The 12113-nt window shown below is 56.3% G+C and overlaps 2 protein-coding genes across 5 annotated transcripts in view; one reads left to right on the forward strand and one right to left on the reverse strand.

The window, feature by feature from the left end:
- The window catches only part of HAP1 (huntingtin associated protein 1), a 9066-nt gene extending 6366 nt beyond the window's left edge, over positions 1-2700 (forward strand). For 2 of the 4 annotated variants that reach the window (XM_040640633.1, XM_040640636.1), the window contains one exon: positions 310-2700. In XM_040640633.1, the coding sequence (XP_040496567.1) occupies positions 310-739 (430 nt within the window). In that variant the 3' untranslated portion in view covers positions 740-2700. The remainder of the gene's footprint in view (positions 1-309) is intronic. The other 2 variants (XM_040640634.1, XM_040640635.1) reach the window with 2 other exon arrangements.
- A 4365-nt stretch (positions 2701-7065) lies between these two features.
- Positions 7066-7501, reverse strand: GAST (gastrin). The gene is made up of 2 exons (XM_008701270.1): positions 7291-7501; positions 7066-7169 (listed from the first exon to the last, which is right to left on the reverse strand). Exons 1-2 carry the CDS (start codon positions 7499-7501, stop codon positions 7066-7068), a joined length of 315 nt encoding a protein of 104 aa, XP_008699492.1.
- Between the last annotated feature and the right edge of the window lie 4612 nt (positions 7502-12113).

Below are 12113 nucleotides of genomic sequence, written 5' to 3' on the forward strand. Positions count from 1 at the left end.
GGGGGGGGGGTACCAGGGGAAGGCGGGGCTTGTGCAGTGTGGGTGACCATTCTCCCTCCTTCTTACCTGGTGCCCGGGCTGGGCTGGGTGTGTGAAGCCTTGAGGCTGGTACCCAGCTTCCCTTTCGCCTGGATGGCACTGACGCGGGGAGTAGCCGTCGGGCCTTGTGGGTAGACTGGGGCAGAGAGCAGGAGAGCTGCTCAGCCCTGGTGGCTGGAGAAGTCCCAGGGGAGCGGAAGGAGGGGGCTGGGCGCTCTGGCTGGGGCTGGCTTTCAGGGCACAGAAAGACTCTCCTGTCTCCCTGCCCAGGTACAAGCTGTGCTGCAATGAGGCCCGAGAGCAGGACCGCGGGTTCGAGGCTGAGAAGGGGTTAATGACGGCAGAGGATTTTGTGGCAGAACATTTTGTGCCTTCGGAGGAGTTGGGGGCCACAGAAGAGGGGGTGCCATCCGAGGAGGGGTTGACAGAAGAGGCAGAGGAGGCTGAGGCCCGGGAGGAGGTGGAGCCGGAGCTGGAGGAGGCGACGCAGACGAACGCAGTGCCCTCAACCCTGGAGGCCGGCGGCGCGGGCCCCTCTCACCTAAGCATGAAGCGTGTCCTCCAGCAGCTGGCTAACTGGCAGGACTCGGGGTACAGGCGGCAGCTGAGGCAGAAGACGCTCCAGAAAGGTGCGTGCTCCCGCGGGGGCCTCCCTCTGGCCAGCCGGAGGAGGACAAGCTGCAGATCATCAAGCCAATGAAATGTGAGGGTAGTTGAGCCCCCCAAGTGCTCGCTTACCTCACCCTGGCCCCACCCAGTGTGCTGATTTGCATGGGCTTTGCATATCATTTGCATAGGCATCTCTGGGATCCCTCAAACAGGAACTGTGGCCCCGGTGTTCATTTATGTGGAATTTGCATAAGATTCCAGAGCTCTACCCCCCTGTTCTGGAGGGCTGGGCTGGGAGTTAAGACTGCCGCCCTCCATTGCGCCTTAGCTGCCTCTCTCTGCTGCCCCCTTCCCCTCTCCCCACTCCACCTCCCCCATCCCCAAGCCTCCCCAACCCTACAGCAGTGGCAACAGCAGGCCAAAACAATGTGGGGGGCGGGATCAGAGAGCAGCAGCCTGGGGTGCTGACCCAGGACTTTCAGAGACTGGAGGAGGACAGGGCCAACCACCCTCCCAGGGCCTGGGAGGGAGAAGGGGGTGTTCTGGGGCCCTCCAGGCCATTGGGACAAAGGCCTCTGCCAGCAAGGGTTATAGTCGGACCAGTCCCCTGGGTGAGTCTGAAGATGGGCTAGGGTCTCCTGCAGAGTGGGGGGGTGGGTCAAGGTCTCCTCTCCCTAGCTAGAAACCCCCAGGTTTGGGGAGCTACACCTGCTTAGTGTGTGAGTCCTGCCTTCAAGGAGCTCCCAGGGATACCAAAGGTGGTTTAGTGACTCGCATTGTTTCCTTTAATTCTCACACCCCATAGGGAGGAGTTCCTACGCCCCTTTGTTAGGTGAGAACAGAGCTAAAGTAACTCAGCGGCCGCGGATCTGAGCCTGTTCACTACTACGCCATAATGACGTTCCTGGCCTATCGCTCACGTCTGACCCTGTCCTGGTGCCTGCCTCGCCTGCTCTCAGCTGTGAAAGTTAGAGCCCGTTGCTAGTCTCACCGTCATAAGTGGCCTGCCCCCATTCTGATGGCCCTTTGGTCACCCGCAGCCTCATCAGGGTTGCCATGGAAGGTTGTGCAGTTTGTATACTGAACAGTGACCTCTGTGGCCGGCCAGGGCAGCCTGCACAGCAGTCAGTCGTGGCCATCTTTCTGATATAGCCGACAAGGCCTCAGCCCCTGCCCACTGTCCAGGCCCGGAGTTCACATCCACTCCCCTTCTCTTCCAGGCTTTGCTGTGTCCCAGCAGCCTGCAGAGGCCCCACAGACAGCCTGAGGCCCCTCCTTCAGCTGCCTGACCAAGTCCCACCTGCCCCAGAAACCTCCTTCCCATCCTTCCAAACAGGACCCTCCGGTGTCACCAGCCACCTTCTGTCCTGATGAACCTGGGCTGGGGCTTGAGGACCCAAGCCTCCACGCTTTTCTGAGATAGGGGACCCTGGCCTTGGCTCTGCAGCTGGGGCACAAGCTGCAGCAGCTGGGCCTGGAGTCACGTGCTAGCCCAGGGGGTGGTGGAAGCCCCGGGGGAGGCCTGTCAGCGGCCAGACCTGGCTCTGAGCTGGGCTGGGGCTGGGGCTCGGGCCTTGGTGAGGGAAGGTGTTCTGATGACCCTCCTAACAACATCCCCTGACCCCCAAGTTAAAGGTGACCCCCGAGTCCTTGCTGACTTTTAGGGACCTGGCCCTCTTCCTCCATTCTTGGCCCTTTCTCCTCGGTCCCTCACTACTGTTGGTAACCAGGAGTGTCTCTATGGGTGGGTGAGGGGTCCCTCTGTCCACTGGGGGCCTCCTCCCTACCGCCCCGCCTGCGGCCCTTGAGTATCCAGGCTCTCCGCCCAAGTCACTCCCTCCCTGCTGTCCTCCCTGCAGCGCCCCTCGTTTCTTCATTCTGGCTGTTCTGCCCTTCCCCACTCTTTACTCCTAAACAGCCGGAGTCTGGGGCTCAGGACCCCCGTCGGCCTGGGCCTGCTCCCTGCTCTGCTGCTCTCTCTTCTGTTCTTCTGTTGCGTGTCAGCCTGTACACCTGTCGCTGCAGAAAATAAAGGACGTGTGTGCTACCTGGCCCGGACTCCCGCGTCTTTCTCTGCGAGTGTGTGCACGTGCGTGTATGTGTGTGTGTGTGTATGCACACAGGTGTGTGTGTGTGCGTGTGTGCGTGCGTGCGTGCTCATGCATGCAGCTTTGCTGGGGCAAGGTTGTGGAGAGACGATGGGCTCCAATACTGAATCACGTGCCACAGGCTTTTGGTTAATACATCACGTAGTCACATTCAAACCCCGTGGAGTGGTGGGTGACCTGATAAACGGTTGTTGGAGGGTGAAACAGGCCCAGGCAGGTTAAGTGACCCTCCCAAGGGTCTAAGAGCTAGCTGCAGAACTGGGATGTGAACCCAAGCCCTCGGGCCTCCAGAGCCATGCTCAGACAGACTCCCTTCCCTATTTGTCTGCTCCAGGGATTCTGGCCCGGAGCCCTGGCTGCAAAGGGTAAGGCACGGGCTAGAGTCACCCACTGTCTTAGGCAGAGGTCCCTCAGACCTGGGGTCAGATCTGCAACAGCATTTGAAAACAAGTTGTTCTGAAGCTGGTCCAGGAAGCACTCCTGGGGGAGGTGGGGAATTGAGAAGGAAGGAAGCTAAAGGGTGTGCTAGGCACTGAGGTTTAATCTTACTGAGGAACTCTGGGAAGAAGTGTAGCCCTTTGCAACTTGGCTGGTCTGTGGACCAGCATCATTGACATCTCCTGGGAGCTTGTCAGAAATGCAGATTCTCAGGTCCCGCCCCAGACCTATAGAGTCAGGACCTGTGTGGTCACAGGACCCCGTGGACTGCACATGCATGGTAAAGTTCGGGACCCAGTGAGATGGAGCCCATCTCAGTTATGCCACCCAGGGGGTGGGGAAGCTGGGCACGCATCGCCCCGCTGACATTTGTCACTGACAGCCTTGGGCATTAACGTTGCACTCTGTGCCCCGTGCGTGGGTAAGGAAAAGCCTCCTGGCAGAGAACTCTTTTTTTAAAAATTTATTTATTTATTTTAGAGAGAGAGAGAGAAAGAGAGCAGGGGGAGGGGCAGAGAGAGAGAGAGAAGCAGACTCCCTGCTGAGGGCAGAGTCTGATGACAGCGGAAACCAAGAGTCAGATGCCTAACCGACTGAGCCACCCAGGCGCCCCAAGAACATGGAGGGTTCTAGTGGAGCACGGACACCACATGCTGGAATAGATATTTTTAAGTGGTTACACTTCATGTGTGTATGTATGTAGTAGCGTCCATGCCCAGCACGGAGCCCAGTGTGGGGCTCGAACTCACGACGTGGAGATCAAGAGTCGCCTGCTCTACTGACTGAGCCGCCATGCACTGTCTCTTTTACGTGGGTGGAGGCGTGATGGCCTTTGGGGTCCTCTGGTGCGGCGGCTCAGGCCCGGCACACAACAGCTTTTGAAACATCTGGGTGTACCTCCTTCCCCAGTGTGCAATTACAATGATAAATGGCAGCTTCTGAGAACTGGTGCAGTTTGTAAACCAGGCAACGGATCATGGTTTTCCATTTTGGCAGCGGACATCAGCCTTGGGCTCCTTTGCTCTTGATCCGTTCTCCTTGCATAAGGCAAACAGTGCCCTTCTTGGCCACCCATAGATCTCGAGTTTGGGAGCACCATGGCCTGAGCCGCGGCCACCAATCCTGCAAACCCTGCTAATTAGGTCCACCTTGCCTCTGATGGTTAAGTGCTGCCACCTGGTCCCCTCTGTCCTGCAGTCCTGTCATCCCCACCGACACTCAGTAGCCTGGGCCCATAGCAGCATCTCCTACATCACCCCGGCCCACTTCCTTGTCCTCACTAACACGTTCCTTCCGTCCTCCGGGAAAGGACTGTTCTTTGGACGCTTGCAGGGACCGTGATCATGTGGTGGTGGCTCTGTCTCACACGGCAGTTCGTTCTAACGTGCCTACCCGTCTTCTGGCGCTCCTTCCTCGGTCCTCTGCTGGGGTGGTTCGGGTGCTTGCCTTCACCTGCTATGGACTTTCAGGGAGTCACTCCCAGCAAGGCGTTAGGACCGGCTCCACATGTCCTTGCCAGGAGCCGAAAGCCTGAGTTGTGGGAGACTGTCCTCCTCTCCCCTATCAACAAACTGCCTATCTGGTTGCTCCGCCGTTCTCCAGCCCGCCTCCCTGGTCTGCTGGCCTCGAAAATCCCCTCCTGTGGGTGCTCTCCTGGTTCCGGCTCTTTCCTGGCTTATTCAGGTCCTGCAGTATTCTGGGTGAATAATCCCTTCCCCCCATGTTTGGGATGGTTCTTTTTTTTTTTTTTTAAGATTTTATTTATTTATTTGACAGAGAGTGACAGCCAGTGAGAGGGAACACAAGCAGGGGGAGTGGGAGAGGAAGAAGCAGGCTCCTAGTGGAGGAGCCTGATGTGGGGCTCGATCCCAGAACGCTGGGATCATGCCCTGAGCCGAAGGCAGACGCTCAACCACTGCGCTACCCAGGCGCCCCTGGGACGGTGCTTCTGCACACCCCAAGACTGGACCCTAGTTTTTGGCGTGGAAGCCCCGAAGGGAGGTGGGGGAGATCTTGAGAAGCATCACTTTGCAAGGCCTGTGCCTCAAGGAGATCCTGGCACGGTCTCCAGGGAAGGGGAAGCTGCTTTCTTCTGGCAAGGGGGAGGCACTTCCTCCAGCCCAGAAAGTTCCTGGAAACCTGGGAGTTCAAAATTCTTTAGGGCATCTTCTCAAATGTCCCACGCAAGGTGTCATGGTCCCATGCTTTTCATTCTAGGACTCTGACCGGAGGAGACTTGCTGGGGTTCCAATCAGCTTCCTTTGTTATCTCACCACTTACATTTGGGGATCTTGGGCTTGAGTTAATGGTTGGCTGACCTGAGCCTAACATTTTCTTCCTTCAGAGATTCTCTGATGATTAGTGGTAGCCAACGAACACCGCAGCCAGCATCATCATAGCTCTTCTGTCTCAGATGCTGAGGCCGTTGGCTACATCCGCGTACCCCATGCCGGTGCACCAGCGATGAGAATCTTAGGAAGGCTGTGGCCACAACACTCCAGGGGTTATCAGCACCCTGCTTAATACTAGCAATTGTCTGGCTAGTGAAGGGTCAAATTCCAGAATCCCAAGATGGCAGTGTTGCTTTCTACAACCCTTCTAGGACCAAGTGTTTTCAGATGAGTCTCCCTGCCCAGAGGCAGACTTGGAAATAAGGATTTGAGTGCAAGTAGTTTATTTGGGTGGTGATCCCAAGGAACACCAGTGGGAGCGTGAGTGTGCGACACAGGGTAGGGAGGCCCGTCACCAAAGGATGTCCTCGAGCAGGTTCCTGCTGTGGGGAAGGGGGGCTCAGTCCTGCCGGGGAATTCTGGGAGACAGAGCTGAACACCTCAGCATTACCCCGCCCTAGGGTGAGGGAGCTGGGGTAGTGATGCTCCTGGTCTCACCTGTCACGGACTCAGAGCTGCTTCTGGAGGCACTAACTGCAGCGTGTGCAGCCTGCCTTGCACTCGGAACCCCCTGGGGAACGGTAGCACGTGCTTGTGGGAGGATGCTGCTGACAGGCAGAGAGCTATGAGGGAATATGGGTGAAACATCAGCAGAGCCTGTGCCGGCCACTCACCCGCCCATCTGACGAATATTTTTGGATACCTCCTGTTCTTGGAACCGGGGACACAGCACAGGGAAGAGGGACATGTGGTCCCCACTCTTACAGAGGTGCCCTTCTAACTGGGGAGGCGGGCAATAAGCTAGTTAATGAGACAAGGACAGGGAGCAGTGCCAGGGACTCTGGGGCCCTCGGGGGCCGTTAGAGAGTACTGGGCACCGCATACGAAGCAGGAGGAGCAAAACCTGTGGGTCTCTCAGAAGAGGCATGTCAACCAGGACCCCAAGGAGAAAAAGGGGAGCCAGCCATGTGTGTGCCTGGGAAAAGCCTTCGGGGCACAGGAACGGCGAGGACAAATGTTCTGAGCAGGACCAAGCACAGCGCGTTAGTGTAAGGAAAGGGGAGGAAGGAACGTGACACCTGCCAGGAGGGAGGACAGCAGGGCGGGCTTAGGGCTTTGGCCAGGAGTTTAGGTCTTATTCTAAGTGTGACAGGAAGCATTGGAGGGTTAGAACCTGAAGTGGCACAATTTGATTTATCTTTTAGAAAGTGGACTCTGGTTGTGACCCCACCACCACTTTCCACCTGCACGAGTGGATTCGGGGTCCATGTGAGGCTCCAGGGACACCCAGAAGATGGAGTCATGGTCCCTGCCCCCAGGAGAGTGCTCCGTTCTCCCCGCTGCCTCAACCCTGTCCCCACCAGCTCCCCTCTCCTGCCCCACACTCAACACAATGGGATCCACTGGAAGCTAGTTTATTTGGAGTGGTTTGTCATGGGGCTGGGGTGGGCTGAGAGATGGCTGGGCGCTGAAGCTCTGTGCTAGGGACGTCGGTCCCCTTCCTCAGCGCTGCGGCGGCCGAAGTCCATCCATCCATATGCTGCTTCTTCCTCCTCCAGCCACGGTCCCTGCTTCTTGGACAGGTCTGAGGGGCAGAGGGTGGAGAGGATGTGAGGCTATGGGAAGGACCTCTAGCCGCTGGAAACCAAGGCCGGGGCCAAGCCTGGCTGGGTGAGACAAGCAGGGATGGCTGTCACAGCTCCTACCTGCCACCAGCTGTGGGGGACCCTGGAGCCCTAGCTGCCTTCGCTGGTGAGGGGCTGCGCCCAGCCGGTCCAGCCAGTGTGGCTCCAGGCCCCTATTTGCCCCTGCACCCGAGGGCGCATCCTGCAGCTGGGAGTGGGGCTTCCAAGAAGCTTCAGAGAAGGTGGCCAGAGCCAGTGCCAGGACCAGCACGTACACACACAGTCGCTGCATCTTGTCTGCAAAGGAAAGAGGGGCAGAGCTGAAAGACGTCGCGGTCCACGCACCCAGAGGCAGGGGCCCGGACTGGATGGACTCTGGATCCCTCCCTGCAGGCAGGTAATTCAAAGTGAGCTTTTCAGTAGGAATACCAAAGGGCACAGTAGAGACAGCCCGGTATCTCTGTGGAGACCGCCAGCGTTTTCACTATGTGGTTGGGTCCCCCTGTTTCTGCGTCACCCATGGAGTCAAGCTTCTCCTGCCATTTTTGCTTAACTGGGGAACATCCTGTGATTGTAGTTAAGTAGTTAAAAACGAAGCTGTTACCATTTGCACCTGTGTGTCGGGGGACCTGAGTTTGGGGAAGCCATAACACAGAAATAAACTGGATACTCAAATGAATCTAAAATTCAAATCTAAAATTCTAGTCTCAGCATTGGTGTTCTTCCAGCCTCATTATTCTGATTGGCTTTACCTTCCAGGAACACACTTATATGAATAAAATACTACTCTTATCTGTTTTCCATAGTGGGATTCTCCGTTAGCGTTCCTTTGGAAGAGAAAGGGTTCTTGGTACTAAAGAAACAAGGTAGAAAAACCAGTGATTTAGAGCTATGCTGGCCCGTACGAGCCGCATGGCTTGTCCAATGTGGTAGCTGCTAGCCACATGTGGTCCTTCACATTTAAATTAATTAAAATTAAAAATTCTTCCCCCAGGCTAGCCACCTTTCCAGTGCACCTGTGGCTGGTGGCTACCATATTGGACGGTGCAGATACAGACCCCATCATCATGGAAAGTTCTCTCAGACAGCGCTGGTCCAGGAAAGAGCTTGAGATGGGATCCAGAACCCAGATCCCTGGGTTCCAGTTCCAGCCCTTCCCAATAATTTGTGGGACTTTGGGCAAATCACATTCTTCTGGGCCTCAGTTTGTTCACCCAAGGGATGGGAGAACAGCTTTTGTCTTTCTCACCTCGCAGGACTGGGGTGAGCATGGGGTAAGAGGGTTGAAGCAGCAGGTTGGCTCAAAGGAGAGGGTTGGGAGTGCCAGGGTGGGTTCTAGAGCTGAGACCTAGTCTGGCCCTGAGCTAAGAGAAGGGGGGCAGCCCTGGAGATACCGAGGTGTGAGCCTGGTACCTTGATGCAGGGGGTCGCCCCATCAACCCTCTTCCCCTGCCTCTGCCCTCCTGGGTACTCTCACCTGCAGAGCTGGGAGGTGGGCGATGCTGTAGCCGGCCTGGTGCCTTTCCAGTCCCTGCACCGCTTGGTGCCCCGGCCCTGCCTTATAAAGCCCTCAACGCCCCTCCCAAACGCCCATGGGGCCAGCCTCCACCACAGCAAGACAAAAGGGGGCGGGTACAGGTGTATCACCCCTGCCCTGCCCTGCCCTACCCTGCCCTGCCATTCATTCAGTCAGTCACCCACATGGGGGAGGGAAGGAAGTTGACCTTCAGTGAGGGGCAGGGGCGGGGTCGGGGCAGGTCTTCAGCTGGGCATGAGGGCAGGCAGGAGACAGGCTCCCTGGGGTCAGGAACAGTGCCCCCCACCCAGTCCCTGGGGTCAGAGTCCTGGTGTGCATCAGCCCTCTGACTATGTCCCCACTGCGGGGCAGGGGAAGCGGATGCACCGAATGACCTTGGATTCAGAGGAGGTGTATTTCACCGCACACTGGTGTTTGAAGAGCAGGGAGTGTGTGGATGTGGAGGGCAGTATCGATCCCCTGTCCCCTCTGCCCGGCTCTGCAAACAGGACGCGAGGTGGTTATCGGGGGCAATGGGCCGTGGGCTGATGGCCCCGCTCTCTCTGCCTGGGGGCTGCAGCCTGGTTACCTCCTCACCTCCCCTGCCTGGAAAACCCCGAGCGTCTCCCCCTCCTTGTGCCCTCTGTGCCAGCTGGGGTTGGCTTGCAGCTCCCCTCCACATCAGGTCCGCCCTTTACCCCCTGCCTCTTGCAAACCCTCCACCCAGGGCCAATTCCTCCTGCAGTTGGAGGCTCCCTCTTTTTGTTTTCAAGGGGAGATAGCAATCTGTGCCACACATTCACCACTTTTCAATATAAAAATACATCTTCAAGTGGTTAACAAGGAGACTAAAAGGTTTGCCCAAGATGTGCCAGATAAACCAAAGAGTGTGCTTGTTGACTTATTTGATAAATTGCCTCCCCCCGACCTGGTTTGGACAGATGTAACTAGCTCTAGGCTGCTTCTGGTTTTTCCACGGTTGGCATTAGAGGTTTTGCTCTTGTTCACGCTTCATCAGGGCCCCTCCTTGTCTGGGGGAGTCTTGATGCTCCTTGGGCCCTGGATAAGGGGCAGTGGTACCCACGCTTACAGCCAGCCTGCTGAGAATTAACAGGTGATGGAGCAGGCAGCGAGGTGTCCATGGCAACCCACAGCCGAATGTTCTGGTGAATAGCCACTCTAATCCAGGGCAGTGCTCGGTGACTCAGCAGATGGAATTGAGTGAAAACGACAAAAGCAGTGCAGGCACTGGGGATAATGAACTGAATCCAGAATCTTAGAGATGGAAGGGGGTTTGGGGGACGGTGGTGTGGGGAGCAGCTCTGTGCACATGCTGGAGGAATAGAGATGTTCGCGTTACCATGGTGACGGGAAACGATAAGCTTTCTGCGGAGCCTTAGCTGCACCAGAAGCCAAGATTTCTGCTATGGAGGGGGTTATGCACCCCCACCCCAGCTGCCCCGCTGTTCTTGGCAGGCTGGTCACACCAGGGCTGGTGACAGCAGCAAACAGAAGCGGGTACCCACTCAACAGGTGATGGTGGGTCCCTACAGACTGCGGGCACCGGTGGGCATGCAGGGAGGGCTCTGCTCAGAGTCGGGAGACAGCAGTCCTCCCAAGGTGCTCACAGTCACGAACCTGCATGATTTGCTCTCAGGGGAACCTCGTCCATCGGGAAAGGGAAGGGTTTCCGGGCCCTGCCCTTTTCCAGAGGTTGAACTTTAGGCAGATCTCTCCTCCTCTCTGAGCTATTCTTCAAGAAATGAGGAAAATAACTTGGGTCGGGGGGGAGTCTTGTGAAGGTGATGTACATAAAACACCACGCGCAGTGTCCAGAACATCGCAAGTACCTAATTTGTTTGCACCTTCTCCCTTATCCTCTTCAGGCCTCAGTTAACCTCATCTGTGAAATGGGAATCATTCATTCCTACTTCATTGGGCTGCTGTGAAGGGGAAATGTAACAAGGTCTGTGCACGCACTTTGCACACATTGGAAAGTTTCTCCTTTCCCAAGACTTAGGAGGGCAATTCCCTAAAAAGCATCATCTGTGAATCTAAGGTTCTCCCTCCTGCTGGCCATAACTCAGAGGGACACTTGTCCTGGGTTGCCACTGAAAGAGGTGGCAGGGATGGAGCCTAAGGAGGCTGGACCTCTCAGAGGCCAGCACCGATGGCCGTACAGAGGATCTGGGAACTGGTGAGGCCAGGATAGACTCCTGGCTCCAACACTGACTCGCAGGGTGACCAGAAAATCCAGTTTCTGAGTCTACCAAATTGAAGACGAGATCCCAGTCCCTGGGGCCCGCCCCCTCCCTCTCTCTGTGGCCCCTGTGCTTGTTCTCACAATAGTGACAACACTGAGTGCCAGGCTCTTTGCATGAATAAATGTTGCTGCTCTTCATCGTAGTCCTTGGACGTAAGTCCTAGTGTGTTCCTATTCCACAGATGAGGAAACTGAGGCTCGCACAGGTGAGCAATCCCTGTCCTGAGTTTACAGGACCAAGGAGACCTGGATCTGAAATCCTGATTCTGGGATCTTTCTCCTCCCAGGAGGGGTGTGAATACTGGTGCCCCAAAGATGTCCATACCCCAATTCCTGGGTCCTGTGAATATCTGAGGTTACATGGCAAAAGGGACTTTGCAGATGTAATTATAGACTTCTAAGTAGAGAGCTTATTCTGGATTATCTGAATGGGCCCCATTTAATCAGATGAGCCCTTAAAACGTTCTTTGGCGGGATGCCTGGGTGGCTCAGTCTGCTGAGCGTCTGCGTTCGGTTCAGGTCATGATCCCGGGGTCCTGGGATCAAGTCCCGAGTTGAGTTGGGCTCCTTGCTCAGCAGGGAGCCTGCTTCTCCCTCTGCCTCTGCTTCTGTCCCTGCTGTGTGCTTTCTCTCTCTCTCTCTCTCTAACAAATAAAAAAAAATAAAACAAAATAAAGAAAACATTCTTTGGCTAAAATGTCCTTTGGCTAAAGGCAGAAGTGATGTGGCCGAAGGATGAATCAGAGATTTGAAGAATGAGGAGGATTCCACCTGCCCTTGCTGGTTTGAAGATGGGAGACGGAGGGCAGCAGCTGAGGGGAGCAGGTGGCCTTCAGCAGCTCAGAGAGGCCCCCAGCTGAGGCCCCGGACCGCAAAGAACTGAATTCAGCCCACAGTCTGGGTGAGCTTGGAAGCGGGTTCATTCCCAGAGCCCTTAGAAAGGAGCGCAGGCCTGGGGACGCCTTCATTTTGGCCCAGGGACCCACGCTGTCGCCGGGACTCCTGACCTACGGAACCGTCGGGGCATGAGTCGGCGGGGTCTTAAGCTTCTGCAGTCTGTGGTCATTTATCTTGGCTGCAGCAGAACACAGATGCAAGGGGTTCTGGCCTCAGGAAGGGCTCTGT

Source organism: Ursus maritimus, unplaced genomic scaffold, assembly GCF_017311325.1.
Source record: "Ursus maritimus isolate PB19 unplaced genomic scaffold, ASM1731132v1 scaffold_24, whole genome shotgun sequence".
Classification (NCBI taxonomy): Eukaryota; Metazoa; Chordata; class Mammalia; order Carnivora; family Ursidae; genus Ursus; species Ursus maritimus.